Source organism: Camellia sinensis, chromosome 7 (genome assembly GCF_055761805.1).
Source record: "Camellia sinensis isolate YWXY chromosome 7, ASM5576180v1, whole genome shotgun sequence".
In the NCBI taxonomy this organism is placed as follows: domain Eukaryota; kingdom Viridiplantae; phylum Streptophyta; class Magnoliopsida; order Ericales; family Theaceae; genus Camellia; species Camellia sinensis.
In genome coordinates, this window is record NC_138967.1 from 14,192,838 (window position 1) to 14,220,007 (window position 27,170).

At 38.1% G+C, this 27,170-nt stretch overlaps 1 protein-coding gene across 1 annotated transcript; it reads left to right on the plus strand.

Moving 5' to 3' along the window:
• Positions 1 to 2,835: 2,835 nt before the first annotated feature.
• LOC114316873 (E3 ubiquitin-protein ligase RHF1A-like) lies at positions 2,836 to 24,185 on the plus strand. Its single transcript, XM_082877487.1, has 6 exons — positions 2,836 to 2,968; positions 14,727 to 14,995; positions 15,145 to 15,235; positions 15,322 to 16,002; positions 16,094 to 16,448; positions 23,872 to 24,185. The coding sequence occupies exons 2-4, from the start codon at positions 14,871 to 14,873 to the stop codon at positions 15,673 to 15,675; spliced, it is 570 nt and encodes a 189-aa protein (XP_082733613.1). The 5' UTR covers positions 2,836 to 2,968; positions 14,727 to 14,870; the 3' UTR covers positions 15,676 to 16,002; positions 16,094 to 16,448; positions 23,872 to 24,185.
• The last annotated feature ends 2,985 nt before the right edge of the window (positions 24,186 to 27,170 follow it).

Genomic DNA, 27,170 nt, shown 5'->3' on the forward strand with positions numbered 1-27,170 from the left:
ATAATTTTAGAAAATTCACAAATAATTTTTATGGTGTTTGCTTTTTGGGAAAAAAAAAAATTTCTCATAAATATTTTGAAAACTAACTGATCGTATTAATGTTTTCAAAGTATATAAGCATGATTCATTTATCTCCCATGAAAAAATAAAAATAAAAAACTTGGTCAATTATTTCTTGAGATAATTTCAAGTCAATATGATTGGTCACCAAACAAAGTCGCTAATCAAATCAATCCCAAGTCAAGTTCAATGAAGTATAGAGAAACAAGTTATGGTCAACATAAGTTTCTTTATTTTAAAAGTATCTAAAAATAAATTTAATTTAATCAATGAAAATTATGTTAAAGTAACTTAAATTTTTAAGTGGATATTCATTTTTGTTTAATCAACCTCTTTTTCACATACGTCCATCTCACCGTATGATTTTTCACATAAAAAAAATGAATAGCAATGTCTCGTCAAAGCTTACACATAGGTCAAGTTTGACATCTACTAAATAATATAAAAAGTCAAAAAATTATTATCCTATTTAAGTCACATCATCTTATTTAAATCGCATCACCTCTCTAATACATCACATCAAATTCAACCCAAACTCAACACATATAAACCAATAATTTAAAAAGTACATTTTTTTAAAACATCCTAAATCAACCCCTAAATTAGTACATTTCAAACTCACATTTCCCCAAAAAACACTAAATTCACAACCTGTTTTACACCTTTTTCTTTTAATTTTTTAATATTGCTTGTCTGCTACTTTTTCTAAACCCGTATGCTTGGATTTGTGGTGGTTGGTTCACACTTTCACCTTCACACCTCATAATTGACGCCAATCTCATCAACTAGAAATTTACAAAATAGAATGGTCTAGGATCATTTTTTACATTTTTATTTTATTTAATTTTTCTTCTTAAGGCATTAAAAATTAAAGAGGAATAAAACCTTAAAATGCAACTTCTATAAATAAAAATAATAATAAGACCCTATTTTGATGACAATTCTCCCTAGTTGTTTGCAATGTGCTATATAAATACACTTTTTGATTTTTTTGATTAAAAAAGTAAAAAAAAAGTAAAGAAAAAAAGATGTATATTTGTGATAATTTTTTAATTTTTTACAAAAAGATGTATGATAAAATATTGTGATAAAATAAAAATGACCATTCTACCCTTTTGACTTTTTGAATTTTGGGTAGTTGAATTCAAAGGACAAAATAATAATTTTGCCCTTTAGGCTTTCTCCACAAGCTACTCTTGAATAGTATAGACTTTTTGACTTTCTCAGTGGTTGTTTGGGATGTGCTATATAAGTGCACTTTTTGACTAAAAAAGTAGAGAAAAAAAAATGTATGTTCGGAATAATTTTTTGAGTTTTTATAAAAAAATTGTGCAATAAAATATTATAAATGCACAGTACACTAACCAAATTGTTGACTTTTGGGGTGTGCGTGATTTTTTTTTTTAAATGGGAATTCGTGGCTTGGGATGTGCCATATCTTCTCACTTTGCTAAATGTATGTACAAAGTACACTGACTGAACCTGTCGGATATATAAAAAAAAAATAGCTTCCCCCACACGTTTATAGTATGGGATTTTTGATTTTTTTAATAACTTTTTGACTAAAGTAACTTTTTGACTTTTTAACTTTTGTAGGTTATCCCAAACAATATATAATTTTGTGTGACTTTTCAATTATAGAGGGACATGCAATTATTTTATTTTATATTAAACAAAATAATGGATTAATTACATTAATGGGTTGTTTAAGATGTTCTAAATAAATGTACTTTTTGACTTTTTATGAAATATGGATTGGATTTGAAGCGATGTGGTAGAAATGTAATGTCACTTAAATAAGATAATGTGACTTAAATAGGATAGTAATTTTTTGACTTTTTAACTTTTTTAAAATATGCCAAATCAAGCCTAAGGCTCTTTCATTTATTTATTTGTGAATGTCAACTTACCTCTCATTTATGAATCAATAAATTTTGACCACTTCAACTAAAAAATATATTACTTTCATTCTTTTAGACCAATTTCACAAGAGTTGTATTTATATAATTTTTATAATTAAAGGGATCAATTTAAACAGATTTATCAATAAAGAGAATAAAAGTGTTACAAATAGTTAGGGAAGTCTTGATAGAATTAATCCCAAAATAATCATGTGTCTCACGTGGGATCAATTACATAATTTATTTTTAGTAGTATTGGATTTTTTTCAATATATTTTTTTTTATTTTGAGAAAATTACACCCAGTGAGATGCAATATATATATATATATATATATAAATATACTAAAAAATTTATAAATTTAATTATTAATATTTATAAAATTTTAAATTAATTTGTAATTATTTTTTGTAGTACTGATATTTCTATTATTTTTTACTTTTCACATTTTAAAAAATAGAAACCATGAAATTCAAAAAAACACCTATTTTTCAAATTGTTTTTATTATAGTGTGATTATTCTTTTAAAAACAAAAATATGATTAATAACTTTTTCGAGAATGAAATTGTCTAATATTTGTTGATAGGAGTACAATTTTTGTTTGTTTGTTTGTATTATCTATTTTATTTTTTAAATAAAAAATAAAAAGTAAAATTAAAAATTAAAAAAAAAAACGAAAATGGCGTTTGCTTTGGGTTTTATTGATTCTACTTCTACCAACCATCTAAATTGCGAAATTTTCCTGCGTTTTCTGCTCCTTTCTCTTCTTCCTCTTCATTCCTCTCTCTTTATCTCTCTCTCTCTCTCTCTTCATTTTTCTGGGGTTCCTTACTTCACCTTATAATCTCCGTCTTCTCTACCCAAACATTTTTCTCTCTCTCTCTCTCTCGAGTCTTGATCACTGTAAAAATGGCGGATTTGGTATCCTCAATCGACAATCCTCTGATGATTTCGAAGACGCATATAGTATCTGTCTCGAGCCTTTCAACTCCCAAGATCCTCGCACTGTATGTGTTTAGTAGAGTCGAAGAACGTTAAATTTTTGATTTTAGGTTGAATTGAATTGAGATTTGAAGCTTCGAACTTGAAAAACTCGGGACATGGTCTTTGAACTAGTTGGAATGAGTTTATTTGTGAAATAAAATAGCTGCTTAATTTTTGCTCTCAATTCGAAATCTTGTCACTGATTATCATCGTTTGGTTTGTACATGTTTCATGGAGTTTCAAGTTTGTAATTAGGTTAGTTGGTTTCATCGAATTTTGTGATTCTATGATCTCAGTTTGTCAATTTGTGCTTTTTTCTACATCATTGATATATTGTGCTGGATCAGTAGTGGCAATAAGCCTGGTTTTCCTGTTTAATTTTAGAGTTCAATTGATTGATTTGGCTGGAATTCTGCCATCTTCATCAGATATATTTGGGGGTCAATTATGTTATTTGTGGGGATATATTTTCTGAGTACCAACACGTGGCAAGGTGATGCCGACGTGTCAACCGAGGTACCACGTGTCGTGGTCGTTGTGCTGAGGTAATCTCAATTAGGTCAAGGTTTCCTCCGAATATATCGGAATCCGAGATAAGCGGATAGGGGACAAGAGTCCAAGAATGAAGAGGAGACTTAGTCAAGATGAGGATAAAGCTCTTAGAGAGTTTATCTTTATCTCTTGAAGAGTCCAAGGTAAGTCCAGAATTGGAGTCCCTAGAAGTCAGGCTTCTAGTGAGACTAGGATTGAGTTAACTATAAAAAGAGAGGCACCCCCGTGGGTCTAAGGTACGCAATTTATGCTTTGAGCAGTGAGTTTAGCACTTGATTATCTTTAAAAGATATACTGACTTAATCGTCGAAGTGCCCCCAGGTGGAAGAACCACCGTTGGAGCTTTCTCTTTCTGTTATAGGTTAGCTGAAGCCATCTATTCTGCCGGTGCTCTCTAGCTGATTATTAAACAGGCAGTGTGATCAGAAAATCACTCACACAATTTGGCGCCATCTGTGGGAAATTAGAAGAATAGATGGCCAGTAATGGACAGAAAGAAAAGATTGGGGACGACACTCCTGCTGGGAGTGGCAGACCTATCGACCTTGATATCGAAGGAGACAACCACAATGCAGAAACTCGTGACCAGGGCCACGGAGAGAAAGACGTCGACCAGGAGGGCGACACTTCGAAGAAGACAGACCAAAACAAGTACTATAACGAAGATAACCTCCAGGTATGGAGGGATAGGTGCCTGTGGAAGGATGAAGAAGTAAAAGAGTTGGCAAACAAGTTGGCAGACCTGCAATCGGTTGTCAACTTCATAATGCAAAACAATGTCATGTAGCCACCGTACCCGCTGCAGGACACGCCAATTCCAGCAACTAATACTCAGAAGGGAGGAAGGAAAACAATCCTCGAAGCCCCTCAGCGCACCAGGAGTGGAAGGCACTCTCACCGACCTTCCAGGGAAGTCGGACGAGAGGAGCCGAGACGAGAGGAGTCCCGAAGGATGTATCACACGAAGGACCCAGAGCCCAAAGAACATCGGCATGTTCAAGGGCAGGCGCTCTGCTTTGACACAACCCATGGAGAAAGATCAAAACGGGCCCACCACAAGGCCGAAAGTAGTGTGCCGAAAAGATTGAAGTCCAAAGATAGCCGAGCTCTAGGGAGGAGTAAAGAAGACTTGAGAGATTACCTCAAGAGGAAATAACAGAATTCTGAAGCCGAGGTAACTTCCCCAGTTAAGCCGAGGACACCATTCTCGGTGGAACTGGACAAATTTGAAGCACCAAAGAGATTCAGTATGCCGAGGTTCCAAATATATGATGGTAAGTCATATCCCAACTTTCACATTGGACTATACCTGAATTCAATGGCATTATATAGTGGGAATGAGTCGTTACTCTGCAAAGTATTCCCCTCATCCTTCGGGGAGATTGCATCAGATTGGTTCCATAAACTACCGAAGGGAAGCGTAAAGACTTGGGAAGGCCTGGCCGAGATGTTTGTGGCTAGGTTTGTGATGAACAAACTACAGCCCTTGAGGGTCGACGCACTGATGGCTTTAAAAATCACCAAGGATGAAGGCCTTAGGACCTACGCAAAAAGGTACTACGAGGTGTTCAATCGAATACCCGAATGCAACCAAGAGGTGACAGTCGTATCTTTCAAGAACGGCCTGAAAGATGACTGCCCATTACGGAAGTCTTTGGCAAAAACATTGCCAAAAAGCATGGAAGAACTCATGACGAGAATCGAGAAGTACGCCAGAGCCGAGGAGGATACGTCGGGAAACAAAGAGACAAAGCAGGAGAAAGGAAACGGCTCGCCGAAGCGAAGCCGAGGTAACAATGGATCGATCAAATAAGAAACGGAATTGAGGGCTAAACAGGCAGTGACGATTATGTTCCGAATCCCGGTCCACAAACTCCTGGATCAAATACGAAACCAACCATATTTCAGAGCACCGACAAGAGCACCAGAGGAATTTATGGGAAGAAACGTCGGCAGGCGTTGTGCTTACCACAATAAAGAAAGGCACCTAACTCAGGATTGCAGAGCCCTAAAAGCACACTTAGAAGACTTGGTGAGGCAAGGCTATTTGAGGGACCTTGTCGATGAGGCCAGGACAAGGGAAGAACAGACAAGATTGCCTCAAGCACCAGCAGCTCCGCCTCCCGCAGCACAGCAACCATAAGCAGGAGGACCACGGGTAGTTAATGTAATTCACTCAAAGGTGAACGAAAATGACATACGTGGGGAGACCCAGAAGGTAAAACACCTACAGCACGTGAACCAGGTCGAACATAAAAGACCTCGGCCTGAAGCATGCTAGGGACCGACGATAGCCTTTACTGAAGCCGACCTAGAGATGGTCTAACATCCACATAATGATGCCTTGGTAGTATCCCTCCAGGTTGGGGAGTGCCAAGTGAAACGCATCCTGATTGATCAAGGCAGCTCTTGCGACATCATGTATATTAGATGTTACAAGGAGCTGGGCCTTCATCCTGATGACTTGGAGCAATCCAATGGCCTGATAGTCAGCTTCAATGGAACGCCGACATGGCCACTGGGCGCAACAATCTTGGAAGTACAAGCCGGCACCAAGAAGATCAAGACAAAATTCATGGTGATTGACACGCCCTCGCCATACAACATCATCTTGGGAAGGCCATGGTTGCATCCAATGGGGGCAGTTCCCTCAACGTTGCATCAACTACTACGGTTCCCAACAGAACATGGGATTGAAGAAGTCAGATAAAATCAACTGCAGGCAAAGAATTGCTCCATGGCAGCAATGAAATCCACCTGCAACATTCAAGAACCGGAGAAGGCAGAGATTGAAGACGAGGACATGAAGGTCCTAGAGGATGTCGGCAAGGAGCCAACCAAGAAGAGTGAAGAAGCACTGAAGAAAGTCCTCGTCCAGGAGGATGATGAAGAACGCTTCTTTCTTGTCGGCTCAAGCTTAGCCGAAGAAGAAGAAAGAGAACTGGAAACTTTTCTGAGAGCAAACATAGAGGTGTTCGCTTGGACGCCTTATGAAATGCCTGGAATTGACCCCGAGGTCACATGCCACAAATTAAACGTTGACAGGACAGCCAAACCAGTAATACAATGAGCCAGAAGACCGACGTTGATGCACATCGAAACAGTGGAGGAGGAAGTAGACAGACTTCTGGAGGCCAAGGCCATCAGAGAAGTCAATTGTCTGACATGGCTATCAAACACTGTGGTAGTAAAGAAAAAGAATGGTAAATGGAGGGTCTACGTAGATTTTACAAGCCTGAACAAAGCTTGTCCCAAAGACAACTTTCCTCTACCCAAGATTGACCAGTTGGTAGACGCCACATCTGGACATGGAAGGATGAGCTTCCTGGATGCTTATAGGGGATACCACCAGATAGCCATGTACCCCCCAGATGGGGAGAAGACATCGTTTATCACCCCGAAAGGGCTGTACTGTTACAAGGTAATGCCTTTTGGATTGAAAAACGCAGGAGCAACTTACCAAAGGTTGGTAACTAAGATGTTCAAACACCTGATTGGCCAAACAGTAGAGGTCTACATCGGTGACATGGTCGTGAAGACCAAGGAACCTAAGGGTCATCTTGCCGACCTAAAAGAGGTCTTTGATATACTCAAAACATACCGGCTCCGACTCAACGCATCGAAGTGCGCATTTGAAGTTGGATCAGGTAAGTTTTTGGGGTACCTGGTAACAAGAAAAGGCATTGAGGCCAGCCCAGATCAAATCAAGGCCATCCTAGAGCTGAAAAGTCTGACGTCGGCAAAACAGGTTCAGATGCTTACTGGAAGGGCCGCGGCCCTAAACAGGTTCATAAGCCGAAGCTCAGACAAATGTAAACCTTTTTCAACCTGGTGAAGAAGGCCACAGACTTTCTATGGACTGAGGAATGTGAGGCCGCTTTGGCCGACCTAAAGAAATATCTGACCACGGCTCCAGTCCTCTCAACACCTGAACCTGGGGAAGAACTGTTTTTGTATTTAGCAGTTTCAGAACACGCAGTAAGTGCAGTTCTAATTCGAGAGGAAAAGGGGGAGCAAAAGGCTGTTTATTATGTAAGCAAAACCTTGGCCGATGCAGAAACAAGGTACCTACCACTACAGAAATTAATGCTGGCCTTAGTAATGGCGTCAAAGAAGCTGAACCATTACTTTCAAGCGCACAAGATTATAGTGCTAACAGAGCACCCACTAAAGTCCTTGTTACAACAAGGAGACTTAACTAGAAGAATAGCAAAATGGGCAACAGCTTTGGGCCAGTATGACCTGGAGTTCAGGCCGAGAACAATAATTAAGGGCCAGGTTTTAGCCGACTTCGTGGCCGAATTCAAGCCAGAATCCATTGAACATCGGGCTCCGTTGAGCCAAGATGAACAATGTCCAAGCAAACAAAGATAAGCCCAGCCAAAGGCAAAAGAACAAAGAAAGGAAAAACTCAGACACTGCAGCATTTACATCGGCGACTCCTTTCGCCTATTTGTCGATGGGAGCTCAAACCGGCAAGGAGCGGGGGCAGGAATAGTGTTAATATCTCCTGATGGGGAGATATTGGAACAGTCCATTCAATTAGGGTTCAAGGTCTCGAACAATGAGGCAAAATACGAAGCATTGATTGCAAGACTAAAGCTGGCAGTGGTAGCAGAAGCAGATGAGGTAATAATTTTTTGTGATTCACAACTTATAGTGAATCAGACAACAGGAGAGTTTGCAACCCGAGATGAGAGAATGTCGGCATATGCAAAGGAAGTCATCAGGCTGGCAGCCTTGTTTCGCAACTGCCGACTTCTTCAAGTTAGCCGAGATGATAACAGCCACGCCGACGCATTGGCCAACTTGGCAAGTTCAATACAAACTGGAAAAACAAAGACAATAATGATTGACTATTTGTCAGGCCCGAGCATAGAACCACCGATCATAAAACAAGAAGCAATGTGTGTGGACTTGGGACCAAGCTGGATGGATGCAATTGTTGCATTCCTAAAAGAGGGAAAGCTGCCAGAAGACTATAAGGAAGCACACAAGGTCAGACTGAAGTCGACAAGATTCAATTTGACAGCGGACGGGCATCTCTATAGAAGGTCCTTCACTGGACCCCTTTTAAGGTACGTATACCCTTTGCAGGTTGAAGATTTTCTATATGAAATTCATGAAGGGATTTGTGGAAGCCACGCTGGAGGCAGATCACTAGCTCACAGGGCCATTACCCAGGGGCATTGGTGGCCCTACATGCAAAAAGATGCAGAAGCTTACGTGAAGAAGTGTGAACAATGCCAAAGGTTCGCACCTTTAATACACCAGCCAGCTGGTGACCTGAACCCTGTATCCAGTCCATGGCCATTTGCCCAATGGGGCATGGATCTTGTTGGGTAGTTGCCCCAAGCAACTGGGCAAAGGAAGTACTTGCTGGTAGCAACAGATTACTTCACGAAGTGGATAGAAGTAGAACCTCTTGCCAAAATCCGAGATGTGGACGTCAAGAACTTCATATGGAGAAACATCATCACCAGATTTGGTATTCCAAGAGCAATAGTTGCCGACAACGGAACGCAATTTGACAGCAAACTCATCAAGAACTTCTGTGCAAAATTCAAGATAAAGAATTACTTTTCAACACCAAGTTTTCCCCAAAGCAATGGGCAAGCAAAAGCATCCAACAAAGTAATTTTGGATGGGATAAAGAAGAGGCTGCAGGCAGCAAAAGGAAAGTGGATAGACGAGTTGCCCAATATACTCTGGGCATATCGGACTACGCCGAGAAGATCAACAGGGAAAACCCCCTTTGCCATAGCTTATGGCACAGAAGCAGTCATCCCACTAGAGATCGGCATCCCAGGGATCAGAACCCAGGGAGTAGAGAATGGGACTAATGATATACTTCTAGCCCGAGATATGGATCTCTTAGAAGAAAGAAGGGAGAAAACTGCAATTCAGCTCGTAGCATACCATCAGCAGCTTGCTAGAGCTTACAATAAGAAGGTCAATCCGAGGGATTTTCAAGTCGGCGACCTAGTCCTAAGAAAAGTTGTTGGCAACAAGAAGGATCCCAGAGAGGGCAAGCTTGGCCCAAACTGGGAAGGACCCTACAAAATTACTTCGGTATTGGGAAATGGAGCATACCGGGTTGAAGATAATGAGGGCAAAGCATTGCCAAGACCCTAGAACACTTGTAATTTGAATTTTTTTATCATTAGATGTTCCTTGTTATTTTTTGAGGACGTCATCAATAAAATCTTAGCAGAATTCTCCAAGACTTGTGAATTGATAAAAGATGCATAATGTTGTTTCTGAATAATGAGAACCCAAGTGGAACTCAGGTTCACATTGGGGGCAGAGAGAAGACAAAATTGTTTATCTTCACTTGTTGAAATTTGTAGCAATTTACAAGTTGAAGTTAAGCCGAGATTATTGTTTATCTTCACTTGTTGAAATTTGTAGCAATTTACAAGTTGAAGTTAAGCCAAGATTATTGTTTATCTTCACTTGTTGAAATTTGTAGCAATTTACAAGTTGAAGATAAACCGAAGTAATGCTTAACGTTTGTTGAAATTTGTAGCAATTTACAAGTTAAAGTTAAGCCAAGATTATTGTTTATCTTCACTTGTTGAAATTTGTAGCAATTTACAAGTTGAAGTTAAACCGAAGTAATGCTTAACGCTTGTTGAAATTTGTAGCAATTTACAAGTTGAAGTTAAGCTGAGATTATTGTTTATCTTCACTTGTTGAAATTTGTAGCAATTTACAGGTTGAAGTTAAAACCGAAGTAATGCTTAACGCTTGTTGAAATTTGTAGCAATTTACAAGCTGAAGTTAAGCCGAGATTATTGTTTATCTTCACTTGTTGAAATTTGTAGCAATTTACAAGTTGAAGTTAAACCGAAGTAATGCTTAACGCTTGTTGAAATTTGTAGCAATTTACAAGTTGAAGCTAAACCAAAATCATTGTTTGGCACTTGTTATAACTTAAGAAAAGTTTACAAAATAGAAATTAAAACAGTATATGTTAATCCTTATTGAAATTTGTAAGCAATTTACAGGACAAGTACTTGCCGAGGTAAATCGTCAGGTGGCATAACCGAGGTGTGTCACCCTGAAAAGATTGCACAAAAAAGGAAGAGTACATAAGACATGCAAAATATTCTAAGTATAGAATCATACAAGAGCAGTTAGAAGAAGACAAAGATACAAGTATTCAGAAAAAGAAAGTTGAGTTAGCATTCACAAAAAGGCACATTGGCCATATGCAAAACTTACATCGTCTAAAGAAACAAAGAACTACAAGAGTACAAAAGACAAGAAAAGGAAAGACATGACATCAAAACTAAGATTCCGCAACATCGGCAACAGGCTGGGTTTGGACGTCAGAGGACTGCTGAGAAGATACCTCGACCGCCTTCTCCACCGCGATCTTGGCATCAATTTGGGCAAGGGTCTCATCAATACTCTTATCAGCTAGAAGTGAATCCGATGATACCTTTGGAGGAATCACATCCTTGGGAACCTCCTCAACCTCCTCGTCTTGAGTTAAGTCTAGGACTTGCTCATTTTGAGGAGGGGACTTGGACGCAGTAGCCTCCTTTGCTTTTCTCACCAAGGCATCATCCTCTTCCTCATCTTCAGATTCTGAATCTTCATCGGACTGAGCTGGTGGAGGAGGTGGAGGGAATGGAAGAGGAATATCATCGGTATTCCTCAGAGGTGAATCATCAGGGACATTGAGTTTTTTCAGAAGAGACATCCAACCAAGGGTGAAACCCTTGTTGCATGCCTGCTTCACTTGAAGTTCATAAGCCTTAGTAACGTCGGTCATGCCTTGAGTGTACGCCTTTTCATCAGCTTCTTTGATTTCGGCATCTTTGGTGGCCAGGGCCTCCTAAAGCTCCTTTTCGGCCTGGGCCATTTTCTTCTTGGCCTCTTTTCTCTGGGACTCAGCAACCTTCCTTATGGCCTCGACAGAATCGACATTCTCTTCGGCCTCAGTCTGGGCTTTGATAGCAGCCTCAACCTGATCCTCCAAGTTATTTGAAAAATTTTACAAGTATGAAAAGGAGAAAGAAAGACAAGTTACGAAGTGAAGACACTAACTTGAACAGAACGTTGAAGCATGAAAGCATAGTTCTCATACTCGCTCATCTTGGCGTTCCTATCAAGATCGCCTGGAAGAAGTAGAGCAGTACTAAGGGCGACGCCGACATTGATGTCATCGGCGCTATCACTAGCCATAACAGGCTTATCTTCTAGAGTAATTTCAGGCGCCCAGGGGACGTCTGGTATTTTGGACCCGAGGTCGTTGCAGAGGATGACCTCGGCTTCTTTGATTTTTGAGATTCTGATGGCTGGGTTTCAGAGCGCCTCTTCCCAGTAGAGGGTTGAGATTTGTCACTCTCAGCCAGCTTGGAAATAGGTAAAGTATCCTCAAATTCAACCTGAGTTACTTTAGCCTTTGGCTGAGCCTTTTTAACTCTTTTCGGCTTCGGTGGGGGCATGGTTTGTGTTGGCTGAGTTTCAACATCAGAAGGGAGGCTGGCTAAGAGGTCTTTTGCAACTGGTTTTGGGCGGCCCATCTCGGCAGTAAGGACAAGTCGTCGCCGACGTTTTCCTTTTGATATTGGGACCAGGTATGGAGCCGAAGTTGATGGCTGATCAGCTGGATCGGATGTTGATCCTTGATCTGTTCATGATGTGGATACAGTCAATGGAGTTGTAGCAAAGGGTGAAAAAAGGCTTTTTTTCTTCTTTTTGGGAACGTCGGGCAAAGTTGACTTATATGTTGGAATAAAATTGAGAAGCACAGGCGCCTTCCTTTTATGGACTGGCAAGTTCAGAAGTTTCTTCAAATCCTTGCTGGGAACAAAGGATTGGCGAAAATTTTTCGGTGGCTTACGAACAGCTGCAAGAAGAACAAATGTCAGAAACAGACAAAGTATTTAAGACTTTGAAAGAAAACAGGCAAAGCTGAATACTGGGCTCTTACCCTTGCCCTCTAAAACTGATCGAGGAAGAGGGTAGAGATGGATGTCCTCGTCTGGAGCAAACTCCCAATTTCCCGAGGTAATGAAATAGTCATCTCCAGCCCCCTTGTTGGAGTCTGGGAGGTCGGCTACAATTTTGAATTCTGTAGACCTCGGCTTAAGGTAATAATTATAGCCTTTTTCTTTCAAATTAAGGGCACACATGGTATAGCAGTACTGGATATCGGCTAGGGTGATCCTAGCATTTTCCTGTTTAGCTAAGGCTATGATGCCATTGATCACTCGGTAGGAATTGATTGCCAATTGCATGGGATTCAACTTATAATAGTGAAGAATCTCATGAAAAAAGATGTTGAGTAGGAGCTGGAGTCCGCACTCAGTGAAAGCTACAATGGGAAAGGGCATCGAATCATCTGTGGGCATGATAAAGTCATTATCTCCAGCCAGCCTCAGATGGACATCAGCAGGGATAGAGAACTCTTGCCTAAAGTACTCAAGTTTGGTCGGGGTATCTACCCTATGTCTCCACATACCCATGATATCGGCCTGAATTAGAGGGGTTGAATTTTAGAGAAAAAATGTTTTGAGAGGGTTAGTAAGACCTCGGCAAAAATCTAGGTAAAGTACTAGTTTCAGTTTTTTCCTAAATTATGGGTTTTGCACAACAAATCCCAAACCTAGATCTATGAAAGCAAGGGTTGAAGGCACGGATCTGGAAGACAGAAAGGCAAAGGCGTACTTTAGAATCAAGAACAGGGATGGGCTATCAAGAGCATAAAGAATACGAGAAATAAAGGGTCAAGAACAGTAACAAAAGTGCAAGAAAGTGGTGAATAGTATGTATTCAAGATATGGGCAAGATCAAAACCATTTGAATAAATATGTTCAGATATGTGATTTGCAAGATTTGAAACAATAATGGCAACAAGTAATGAAGAATATCAACAGAATTGAAAACGAAAGGAACAGTGGCTTACTAGAAAAAAGTGAAGTCGGTATGAAGATTGCCGAAGTCAGACGACAGTTACAGATGTAACAAAAATGACAAAAGCTTCACAGGAAGGGAGAAAGGAAGGCAGTTGTAGAGCTTGAGGACTGGAACAATGGCGTATTCAGGAGCTAGAGAGAGAAAAAGCGAAGAGAAATCGAATGCAAAAGTGAAAAATGAAGAAAGGGGGAAAGGTTTTGTCAAAAATTTGAAATGACGACAAAACGGAGCATTGAATGCGCCTAGAACAACGCATACGTCAGACGGCACACACAGACGCAAGACGCCTTGCAAGCGCGTCATAGGCACAGTCCAATGAGGTGAAGACGCGTGAATGAAACGGTTGAGTAAATGATGCGTGACAGCTCACACACGTGAAAGAGTTCACTGGAATTTTTGTTCTCTGAAGAGAACATGTCGGCCTGAAATGAATGATCTCGGCTGAGGAGTTCTTGAGCCGATGTACAGGAAGAAATACCGATATAGGTTCTATCACCTCAGGATACCGAGGTAATAGAACCTAGGGGCAGTTGTGGGGATGTATTTTCTGAGTACAAACACGTGGCAAGGTGACGCCGACGTGTCAGCCGATGTACCACGTGTCCTGGTCGTTGTACCAAGGTAATCTCGGTTAGGCCGAGGTTTCCTCCGAAGATATCGGAATCCGAGATAAGCGGATAGGGGACAAGAGTCCAAGAATGAAGAGGAGACTTAGTCAAGATGAGGATAAAGCTCTTAGGGAGTTTATCTTTATCTCTTGAAGAGTCCAAGGTAAGTCCAGAATTTGAGTCCCTAGAAGTCAGGCTTCTAGTGGGACTAGATTGAGTTAACTATAAAAAAAAGAGGCACCCCCGTGGGTCTAAGGTACGCAATTTATGCTTTGAGCAGTGAGTTTAGCACTTGATTATCTTTGAAAGATATACTGACTTGATCGTCGGAGTGCCCTCGGGTGGAAGAACCACCGCCGGAGCCTTCTCTTTCTGTTACAGGTTAGCTGAAGCCATTTATTCTGCCGGTGCTCTCTAGCTAATTACTAAACGGTCAATGTGATCAGAAAATCACTCACACATTATTCTTTTGAATTTCTATTTTTGCAACTCTTTTTCTCTTTATGATTCGGTTTGTGTCACAAAATTTTGAATTTTATGGTCGTGACAGCGAATTTGGCAAATGATTGCTAGTAATTTATGATAAATACACTTGTCCTGATATATTGATTGTTCTTGCTCATTTTATAGATAATTACATGTAGGTTCAGGCAAGTATTAATCTTTGAAGTTTTGTTTCTTTTCACAGGTCACCAACTGTAGACATGATTATCATCTCCAGTGTATTCTTGAAAGGTAGATGCACTTACTATTTTTATTTAGTTTAAACTTGAACTGTCTGGAACTTTAGAACCAATATTTCAGTGATAGCACTTTACACCCATGTGTTCACATGCATGTTTTTTACTTGTACATTGTGTTCGTTTGTTCGTATGGTGACTTGTTTCTCTTCAGGTCACAAAGAAGCAAAGAGTGCCCTATATTTTGGCAGCTTCTTGTCTTGAAGGACCCTTCCAGGTAGATGATTTTTGTGTGGAAAGAATCACATTGGCACACAAAAGATTTGTTATTGTTAACTCATGAATTTCTTAATGTCGGTGTCTCAGTGATGAATTCAATCTCATGAAATTATTTATTGTCAATTTTCTTTCTTCTACTACCTTTAGTCAAGAGCTTTTAGCTGCAGTGGAGAATGAGAGGAATTTGAGGTCAAGGCGCAATGCTCGCCATATCCGTGAGGACTATGAAATGAATATTGTGAGTTTTATGGTTTAACTTGAATCTACTTATCCTTCAAATTGGTTATGTTAAATAGCTTGCTAATAATGAAATTCGTCTCTCAGGCTAATTCTTATGGAGATGATTCAGATTTCGATGAGCGTATTATGAGGCATTTTGCTGTTGCAGCACGTAGAGCTCGTTATGTTGAGAGAAGGGGAAGGCCGAGATCTTCTGGTATTGGTCCTCCGCTGGTTCTGCTCTCTGTTCCTACTGGAGATTTACCTCTACCTGATGTGCAGCATTTGCGCACAACATCACCAGAAGAACACCAAACTTCCAGTTATGAGTTTTCGGAGGGTGATTCACCAACATTTAGCACTCTAAGGTCTGTGGTTTCAGAGGTTGTGAATGTGGAACCCAACTCTGTTGGCAACAGAGACCGTTGCAATAAACCCAAGTACCTACCAGAACTTTGATCCTTGTATTTTGGTATATATATATATTCATGAATTAATTTCAATAAACCAACACACTCTTAACTCATTTCTTATAATCGATGAATAGTTTTTGAATGTTACAAGTGAATGAAGGAGTTTGATAATGTAGAAGTTTGTTGCAACCTAATATCCCTTGTGTCTGTTTCTTCGGACTGTTCTTACACATACATGATTCTATGACTTTCTACATGTTTGGTAATTATTTAGAGTCCTTTGCAACTCCGAAAGTCCACAAAGACCAAGCTCATCTGAATTTCTTGCTTTCTCGGAGTCTGTTAAATTGAAATTTTCTGCAGCTTCTGCCAGGTACTTTTTTTTGATAGTTTGGTTTCTTTAGGAGCTGATGCTTGCTTGTTTCATTTCTTTGATTCTTGGATGTATGGTTCTTGTGCAACAGATATAAGGAATCAATCTCAAAAAGTACCTGAGGATTTAAAGAGAAGCTACTTGCGCACAATATCTTAGCCAGAGAATTGGGAAGAGGAGTTCAACGTGAGATGAATGCAGGTATTGCTAGTGTTGCACGAATGATTGAGCGCCTTGATCTTCCCTCAAAACGGACCGGAATTTCTGTTCCTTTATCCAGTTGCTCAACCTCAAACTTCTGGTATAAAGGAAAAGACACTCAAGAGAGTGTAATTACTCAGTCTCCCAATGAAAATGCTGGGGAAAATGTGCATGATATGAGTCCACCTGAATCCCCTCGTGGTCACAGTACCTTCCCAAGTGAATTGGATATTTCTCTCGTTCAGGTTTGTTAAGTTTACTCTTTAAATCATCTTCTCAATAAACCATTTTACTCAAGTTTTGTTAACAAGCCATTGTCTTAGTTGGGAGCTGATTCCTTCATTCCTTTCCTAATTTTCTGTTTGCCATTTTGGTCTATCAATTTGTTTGTGTAGAACTAGTGTGAAATGCTCCATGTTATAGAAATGACAACTGCATAAGATTTGAACGCTCACCATAAGCATAGCTTATTTTCTTGCTATTTCCTCATGTCATTGGGATGAGCTATATATGTCAGAAATGGAATTTCATGTGTGGCATAAGTTTGGCTGGTTATATATTATGTTATTCAATGGTATTAGTTGAATTTCATATGAGAACTTTGAGGTACCAAATTTGGGGTGCATTGGCTAGCTGGGTTATATAATTATGGGTAAGCTAACAGACATCCCAACATTTTTGGTTTGCTAGATTGTTGGTAGGGTTTGTTGAGTTTGAGTTGGTGTAATGTAATAACTAAAACAATCTGATGTGAGAGACAGTACAGCTGAGAAACAGCCAGTAAAAGCTTTGAGATGCTTCAAGACCAGATATTTTTGTCTTATAACCAAATCCTCGAGTCCAACATATTGGCATATAGATAGATTGGAGGCTCATTGTTTATCTACCATTAGACTGGAGCCTGGAGGATAGGTCTTGTTAGGGAAAATCGATGTGATTCCCCACAAGTAAATCAATCAATGGGAATAAAAACTAATGCGAAAAAATTAAATCAAAGGCAACACAAGAATTTTTACGTGGTTCCCTCAATGTGAGGTACGTCCACGGGATCGAAATCCGATTCCACTATTAACCAAATAATTCCAAACGATTACAAACGAGACACTAATGGTCTCACAAAACACCCTTAGGTGAATTCCAAATAATCATAAATAAACAAAGAGGAAAGACCTCACCAAATAGATGAACCAAAATCTTCTGAACCAGAATTGAAGAAGACCCAAAATAACAATCCAAATCAGCTTCACCAAAACACCCAAACAAGCATGCACCGAAAGAAAATTCCAAAACTCATAATGAACTAAGCAAATTAATTGGCACTGTTACCGAGGCTGAAAAGGAATTGCTGCTGCCGTTTTTTTTTATCTTGTGATCACCCCAAGCAAAAATCATAAACCAATATATATATATATTGTTAATCTAGGGTTTTGTAATCAAAACCTAATTGTACCCAAATTGAATTAGGTCTCCTCAAATATAATATATAAAAATATATTATACTAAACCAAGCCAAATTAAAACTCTTTTAATAAATCAATTTGGTCCCACACTCCAATAAGGAGGTATACCCAACAATTCTCCCCCTACCGACTTAGGTGGAGACATCAACCATACCCGCCAAAGTTCGACACTTTAAATGTTTGTCCCTCGACAAAGTCTTCGTCAACATATCTGAAATATTATCATCTGTGTGAACCTTTTCGAGTTGTAACAATTTTGAATCTAACACATCACGAATCCAATGGTATCTCACATCAATGTGTTTCGATCTCGAATGAAAAGTAGAATTTTTACTCAAGTGAATAGCACTTTGACTATCACAATAAAGCACAATTTTTTTGCTTCAAACCCAATTCTTGCAAAAATTTCTTCAACCATAACTCTTCTTTGCAAGCTTCTGTAATAGCAATAAATTCAGCTTCGGTAGTTGAGAGAGCAACACATTTTTGTAATTTAGATTGCCATGCCACAGCTCCCCCTGCAAAAGTCATCAAATACCCCGAAGTAGATTTCCGAGAATCAACATCACCAGCCATGTCAGAATCTGTGAACCCATCAAGCATCGGCTTACCATCCCCAAAACACAAACACACCTTCGAAGTCCCGCGAAGATACCTTAGAATCCATTTTACCGCTGCCCAATGTTCTTTACCCGGATTAGAGAGAAACCGACTCACCACACCAACTGCGTGAGCAATATCCGGCCTTGTACAAACCATGGCGTACATCAAAGAACCAACTGCTGAAGCATAAGGAACTTTCAACATCTCTTCTTTGTCTTTCTCACTTGTAGGACATTGATTCGAACTAAGCTTGAAGTGACCCGCAAGTGGACAACCAACCGGCTTTGCTTTATCCATATTAAACCTCTCAAGAACTTTCTCGATGTAGCTTTCTTGAGACAACCAAATCAGTCCCTCTTTGCGATCACGAATAATTTTCATACCAAGAATTTGCTTTGCCGGTCCCAAATCTTTCATAGCAAAAGACTTGCTTAACTCCAATTTCAACCTGTTTATCATGGTAGAATCTTGACCCACAATTAACATGTCATCAACATAAAGCAAAAGAATAATAAATTTACCATCTGGAAAATTTTTCACAAACACACAATGATCCGAAGTGGTTTTAGAAAAACCATTATTCATCATGAAAGAGTCAAATTTTTTGTACCATTGCCGCGGGGCTTGCTTGAGACCATACAAACTTTTCTTCAATTTGCAAACAAATTTCTCTTTCCCTTTTTCCACAAAGCCTTCCGGTTGCTCCATGTAAATTTCTTCTTCAAGATCACCATGCAGAAACGCGGTCTTCACATCAAGTTGCTCAACTTCAAGGTTCATACTTGCAGCCATGCCAAGTACAACCCAAATAGAAGACATCTTTACAACCGGTGAGAAAATTTCATCAAAATCAATACCTTTCTTTTGCCCAAAGCCTTTCACAACAAGACGTGCCTTGTACCTCAGATTCTTGCCATCATTCTTCAATTTGAAGACCCACTTATTTTTCAGAATTTTCCTCCCCTTAGGCAACTTCACTAAATCATAAGTCTGGTTTTCAAGCAAGGAATTCATCTCCTCTTCCATGGCCTTTTTCCAATCACCTTTCTTTGCATGCTCAATTGCTTCTTGATAGCTCTCCGGCTCCCCTTGATCAGAAATCAACACAAATTCATTGGGAGGATACTTTCTTGAAGGTTGTCGGTCCCTTGTAGTTTTTCTTAACTCAAGTTGTGGTGGTGGTTCTTGAGTTGGATGCTCTTCCTCAATTTCTGGCTCAACTTCATTAGAATTAGCATCATCCTCTACATCTTCAATAGGTGGCTGCACATCTCCCCCATTTTCATCATCAACTGAAGATGAAGGAGATAGGTCCATGTCAATGAGATCACTAGTTTTTGGCTCCGGTTGATCACCTTTGCCAAAGTCTTCAATTGTTTGGTCTTCAAGAAACACAACATCACGGCTTCGAATAACTTTCTTGTCGACCGGATCCCACAATCTATACCCAAATTCATCACGCCCATAGCCAAGAAAAATACATTGTCTTGACTTGCTATCAAGCTTGGACCTCTCATCTTTTGGAATGTGAACAAAAGCTCGGCAACCAAACACTCTCAAGTGCTCATAAGACACATCTTTATCGGTCCAAACTCTTTCTGGAACATCACCATTCAATGGATAGGAAGGAGACAAATTGATCACGTCAACCGCTGTCTTCAATGCCTCACCCCAAAAGGATCTTGGCAATTTAGCTTGTGAAAGCAAACACCTTGTTCTTTCCACAATGGTGCGGTTCATCCTCTCGGCAACTCCATTTTGTTGAGGAGTCTTCTTAACTGTCTTTTGGTGCCGAATACCTTGGCTGCGACAATACTCATCAAATGGCCCAATGTATTCACCACCATTGTCTGATCGGATGCACTTCAATTTCTGCCCTGTTTCTCTTTCAACCATAGCCTGAAAATGCTTAAATACTTCTAGAACTTGATCTTTAGTTTTTAGTAAAAAAGCCCAAACTTTCCTTGAATAATCATCAATGAAAGTAACAAAATAAAGTGCACCACCATGTGTTCTAACTTTTAAAGGACCACAAACATCCGAGTGAATCAACTCCAAAACATTTTCTTTTCTAGAAGCAACATTTTTATGAAAAGAAACTCTATGTTGTTTACCTGCCAAACAATGAACACAAGTTTTAAGATGTGTACCTTTCAAACCGGGTAGAAGCTCTTTCTTGAACAATACTTGCAGCCCCTTTTCACTCATATGGCCGAGCCGCTTGTGCCATAATTCAGTAGAAGTATCTTCTTCAAGTGCATTGACAACACCTTTACAAATTTTTCCTTGCATCGAATAAAGTGTATGAGTCTTCTTACACTTAGCCACCACCAAGGAACCCTTTGTGAGCTTCCATATTCCATCACCAAATTTGTTGTTGAAGCCTTCATCATCTAGCTTCCCAGTAGAAATCAAATTGAGGCGAATGTCGGGAACATGCCTCACATCTTTAAGCAACAACTTGCAGCCCAAATTTGTTTCCAAGCAAACATCACCCATGCCGATAATCTTGGACAAACCTTCATTACCCATTCGAACAGAACCATAATCTCCTTCGGTATAGGTAGTGAAGAAATCAACTCGAGAAGTCACATGAAAAGAAGCACCAGAATCAATCACCCAATTGCTCTCTTGGCCCACAAAATTGATACAATCATCTTCACAAACAACCATGAGATCAGCATTGGTAGTAACTGCCGTTGTGTCTTCTTGCTTCTTGACCACACTTTTGTCACGCCTTTTCTCCTTATTCTTGAGCTTTCGGCATTCCCGCTTCATGTGCCCTTTCTCATGGCAATAATAGCACTCAATGTCTTTCTTTGAAAAAGAACCATCTTTCGATTTGTCACGGCTTTGATCACGACCATGAGGAGTCTTACTCCTCCCCCTTGTTTTGCTTCGACCTCTCACAACGAATGCTTCCGAATGAGAGGAACCTGCTGATTTTCTTCTAGTTTCTTCATTCAACAGGCTACTAGTGACTTGGCCCATTGTGACAACTCCATCGGGCGCTGAATTACTGACGGTCACAACCAAAGTCTCCCAACTTTCGGGCAAAGAACTAAGTAGCATCAAAGCCTGCAACTCATCATCAAAAACAATTTTCATAGAAGCAAGTTGGTTAACAATACTCTTTATTTCATTCAGATGTTCCGGAATAGGGCTGCCCTCTTTATATTTTAAATTAACCAACTTACGAAACAGAAAGGCTTTATTTGTGGCTGATTTCCTATCATAAAGGCCCTCTAATTTTTTCCATAAATCATGTGCTGAAGTTTCAGTAGCAACATGATGAAACACACTGTCATCAATCCATTGACGGATAACACCAACGGCTTTTCGATTAAGCCTATTCCATTCATCATCTTTCATACCCTCGGGTTTGCCACTAGCACCCTCAATGGGTCCATACAAATCTTTACAAAATAATAGGTCCTCCATTTTAGTTTTCCAAGTTACCCAATTACTTCCATTGAAGCTAGACATACGACCCACATTCCCCTCCATTGATTTACACAAATAACTAAACCCAAATAAATCGTAAGCTCTGATACCAGTTGTTAGGGAAAATCGATGTGATTCCCCACAAGTAAATCAATCAATGGGAATAAAAACTAATGCGGAAAAATTAAATCAAAGGCAACACAAGAATTTTTACGTGGTTCCCTCAATGTGAGGTACGTCCACGGGATCGAAATCCGATTCCACTATCAACCAAATAATTCCAAACGATTACAAACGAGACACTAATGGTCTCACAAAACACCCTTAGGTGAATTCCAAATAATCATAAATAAACAAAGAGGAAAGACCTCACCAAATAGATGAACCAAAATCTTCTGAACCAGAATTGAAGAAGACCCAAAATAACAATCCAAATCAGCTTCACCAAAACACCCAAACAAGCATGCACCGAAAGAAAATTCCAAAACTCATAATGAACTAAGCAAATTAATTGGCACTGTTACCGAGGCTGAAAAGGAATTGCTGCTGCCGTTTTTTTTTATCTTGTGATCACCCCAAGCAAAAATCATAAACCAATATATATATATATATATTGTTAATCTAGGGTTTTGTAATCAAAACCTAATTGTACCCAAATTGAATTAGGTCTCCTCAAATATAATATATAAAAATATATTATACTAAACCAAGTCAAATTAAAACTCTTTTAATAAATCAATTTGGTCCCACACTCCAATAAGGAGGTATACCCAACAGGTCTGAGGATGTTGTGGCATCATAATAAATCACACTCTATTGGGGTTACTAGGAAGCAATCCTTTTATTTGGTTTGTTTAAATAATAGGCACAATCATTGATTGGCATGCCTCAATGCAAATGGTCTGTTTATTAACGAACACCGTTTCATGGTTACTTATGCAATACTCTCTACTTTGGCCAGCAGGTAGATTCCTGAAGTGGTGGTGAATCGCTTGAATGGGTGATTGACCCTCTACTTTTGAAATGCTTGTCATGCATAGTATTCTTTGTCATGAGAGTAGGAAGAATGAGAATGCACCATTAAAACTGTTAAATTGGTAATGAGAGAGAGACTGGAATGAAATGTGAAGTTACTATCTGTTATTGTATATCTGTATATATCTTACAAGAGAATGAGTTCTCTCTTTTTATAGAGAGGAGAGGGAGACAATGCACATGGGTTAGCACATGGGTTGGCTCTCTTTACAGCTGGTTAGCTCTCTTTACAGCTGAAGGTAGTGTGGTAGTGGTGCTCTTTACAGAAGTGGGTCTCTTTACAGCTACAACTATAGTATTTTATATGATATGTTAACAGCCCCCCGCAAACTCAAGGAGGGTAGGCATCGACCAAGTTGAGTTTGGAAACAAGATCACGGAAGCGCCCAGGAGGATGAGCCTTGGTGAAGATATCAGCAGGTTGATCGGCAGAAGTAATGGGGAGAAGATGAACAGTACCACGTGTAACATGCTGTCGAATGAAATGGCAATCAATCTCAATATGCTTGGTGCGATCATGAAAAACATCATTGTGAGCAATCTGAATGGCACTCTGATTGTCACAATAAAGAGGGGTAGCGCCAGAAGAGGAAACACCCATATCAGTGAGGAGCCAGCGAAGCCAGAGAAGTTCTTGAGTAGTATCAGCAAGGGCTCGGTATTCAGCTTCGGTGCTGGAACGGGGGGCTGTTAACATATCATATAAAATACTATAGTTGTAGCTGTAAAGAGACCCACTTCTGTAAAGAGCACCACTACCACACTACCTTCAGCTGTAAAGAGAACTAACCAGCTGTAAAGAGAGCCAACCCATGTGCTAACCCATGTGCATTGTCTCCCTCTCCTCTCTATAAAAAGAGAGAACTCATTCTCTTGTAAGATATATACAGATATACAATAACAGATAGTAACTTCACATTTCATTCCAGTCTCTCTCTCATTACCAATTTAACAAAAACAATGAGAGAGACTTGAACTAGGGTGAAGCCATTTCAAAAGTAATATAAGCAGAATTGCAGGATTCAGTTTCCATGATTCATACAAGTACCCAATTTCTTAACTGATTGTCCAAGATAGATGTTTTATATTTGAACTTCGGCTAATCTTTCAATGTTTTCCATTTCAGTCTGGAAGGTGATGTTGTTAAGATGCGAACCAGTGCTCAACTATGGGTACCACATTTCATTCTCTTCATGAAGGCATTTACTCTATGCTGTACGATTAGGAATCAGTCCAGGCATTTACGCAAGTGACGTATGACAAGGAATCAATCCACCATGATTTAAAGGATGATAATTGGTCCGTGTCCTGCAATAGTTTTATTTGCGAAACTTGAAACCTTTCAAGTGATTTACTGTTCTTACATAAATATGGTTTTATGTATTATTGTTCCAGTTAAGTGCATTGGAGTTTTTAACTTTGCTTGCGTTAATGTGCTAATCCTAATAGACGTGGTGGAAGGAGATGAAAGAGTTTTCTGGAGAATTCCTTTGTGCTTCTGCCATTTCCATCCCTTTTTTCTTGTTCTTGATTTTTGCGTTTGGTTGTGTTTTAAGTTTTCATGTTTTCAAAAACAAAATAATGAAAAGATGGAATACATTAATTTCTTGTTGGGTGCGGCTTCTGTCCAGTTCGATCGGACTGGACCGTGCTGTTGGGCCTGTGGGGCCCACCACGGGTCCCGTTTTGATAATACTAGCCGTTCAATATGTAGAATTTGTCAAATATTATATTCTTGTAAAAAATTACGTTGATCGAATATCGATAGCTATGTCATCGGATCAGTTTTATATTAACTGTTAATTTATTCACCGTCTATTTTTTTATACAAAATTGATTTGATCACACAGCTATAAATATATGATCAACGTGATTTTTTATAGACATATAGTAACTTAATGAATTTTATATATTAACGGTTCGGATTATCGAAACGAGACTATGATGAGTCCTCACAGGCCTAACAACATGGTCTAATACGATTTCGAACGGGACAGAAGCTGCTCTCTTGTTTTTATTTGTACTATAACAATTTTGAAACTTCAAAATAACTTTTTTGATGTTTCCAAGAAAATAATTTGTTTTTCATAACTTTTTTGGGGAAATATTGATAAGTGATGATTAGAAAAATTATAAAGTTTATAATTTTAATTATTAATAATTATAATGTTTATCATATTTTTGTAAATAATTTTCCCGATTCTCACTTATCAGTAATTGTCCCTTGCTTTTTGCCAGAAACAATTTTCATGATTTGACTTAGATTTGGCTTGGCATATTGCTTGCAATACTAATAAAAACACTAATTGGTGTATCAATTAACACATTAATTCGACATAATATTACATAGGATCAGGGGCGGAGGCACAGCAGGGCCAGCTAGGGGGTCACGTGCCCTTCCTCATTTTTGATTTTTGATTTTTTTTTGTTATTGTCATGTATAAAATGTATTTTTTTTTTCTTAACATGTTCTTTGATTAAAGGTTTATTGTATTATTCACAACAAGTAGTTATTTAATACTTTTGGAACACTATATGGTATTGTTTATATAGTAGTTTAAATCAATAGTGTAGCGAAAAATATTATATAGATTGGATATAATGAATTCATTATTTTCAAGTAGTTGACATTAGTGTAATTTGTAATTTTCTATGTTTTGAGCTCACGTAGGCAACGTCATATGGTATTCTAAGATTGTTTAATAATTTTCTTTTTGAACACATAATTTATAAGCAATGTCATCTCTTTAATATTTTTCTTTCAAATAAAAATTAAATAGATTCTATAATAATTTGTGTTATAAATGATGTGTTTTTATTTTGTTAAATTAGAAATTTTGATCCATAATTTTTTGTGCTAAAATTGTAAATTTACGTCATCATTCTACATCGAGCTATTCCACATCATTATAGAATTTTGATTTGTTCTTATAAATAATGAATATGTAATTTTTTATATTTAAATTTATTTCATAAAATTATTATTATCGTAATGTTACTCATGAATTTATAATTTATCCTAATATAAATTAGAAGGCGCATTTAGAAAGGGTGTGTATAGTGAAAAAAATTTCATGGGTCGGGGACATTTGTTGAAATATTTTTTTGTTATGACTTTCCAATATTATGTCTCTAGATTTACAGCGAAAAACGTTTTATTGCAAGTGTGAATGCTTTTAACGTTTTAAAACTCTTTGGTCCATATTTTGTCATGCTTGAAAAGTAATTTGTTTTAGGAGACGTGCATTAAATGGCGTACCTTAATAATGAAGCATTTTATTCCATCATAATTTCACATAAAATGTTTAAAAAAAATATGTACAGAAAAATAGAGAGAATGATGTGATAATTTATAATGATTTTTTGATTAAAATATGTAGTTGACAAACGAGGCCTCGTAATTTCACTAAAATTCATTTATCTAAAAAGTCAATCAACAGATAAATCTAATTTTAAAATTTTTTAGACAATATTCTTAAATCCTAATATTTTAAAGTTAAAAGGAACATAACAATTTAAAAATTACTTGTCTACTATTTCACATTTCTATCCACGTAACATATCTGTCTATCTATCTATTTAATGTCAACTAGCTATCATTCAAATTAAAATTCTTACGATTTTTTATTTCCAAGCTATAGAATCGCCTTTTTGACCTAATTAGTTTTTTGAACAAATTTCACTTTACCCAAATTATGGCTCATGTGTACATAGCTCTTATCATTTGAAAATAAACACATAACTCACGTAATTTTCATACTAAAGTACATCTCGTTCAATCTATTAATAGCTCGGGTGAAAACACTAAAATACTCTTGTGCATAGGTTAGTCTCACTCTGCAAATCATGAACATTCTCACCATTTTTAACAAATGTTTTTACTATTAACTTGATGAAATTCTTAGCTTGTTTGATTTGAGTTTTCTGATTCATTTTTAAAAAAATTAAAATTTTTTATTTTCCCTTTTTTTTGTTTATTGATTTTTTTAAAAATATTTTAAGCATTTTATTTTTATTTTTTTAAAAACCAAACATAAATACACTTAAAAAGTATAATATTTTTTTGTAAATATTTTACTTTTTAGATACATATAAGTAAGATACATCTAAAAAGGTAAAGAAAATTGTTTAAAATTTTAAAAATATTCACTAAAAATAAAAAATATACAAAAAGATAAAAAAAACTCAATTTTTAAAAAATTGAATTCAGAAAATTAAAACCAAACATGGTGAATACACTTCAATCTACAAATTACAAAAAAATTATGCAACTATTTCAAAATGATTGATGATAATCTGCACATTGATGATACCACAAGTAAAGTAAAATTTACCACAGTTGTTTTTTAAACCCAAAATTAAATAACTAGTGTATGAACAAATATAATTTATAAACTACGTTAAAACATGAAATAGTAATGACAC

What these genes read in the sequence shown, in the direction of transcription:
- LOC114316873 (XM_082877487.1), top strand. Translation starts at nt 14,871, where the DNA reads ATGCATGTTTTTTACTTGTACATTGTGTTCGTTTGTTCGTATGGTGAC. An exon ending in GTCTTGAAGGACCCTTCCAG is followed by an intron (nt 14,996 to 15,144) that starts GTAGATGATTTT and finishes TACTACCTTTAG; the next exon opens with TCAAGAGCTTTTAGCTGCAG. An exon ending in AGGACTATGAAATGAATATT is followed by an intron (nt 15,236 to 15,321) that starts GTGAGTTTTATG and finishes TTCGTCTCTCAG; the next exon opens with GCTAATTCTTATGGAGATGA.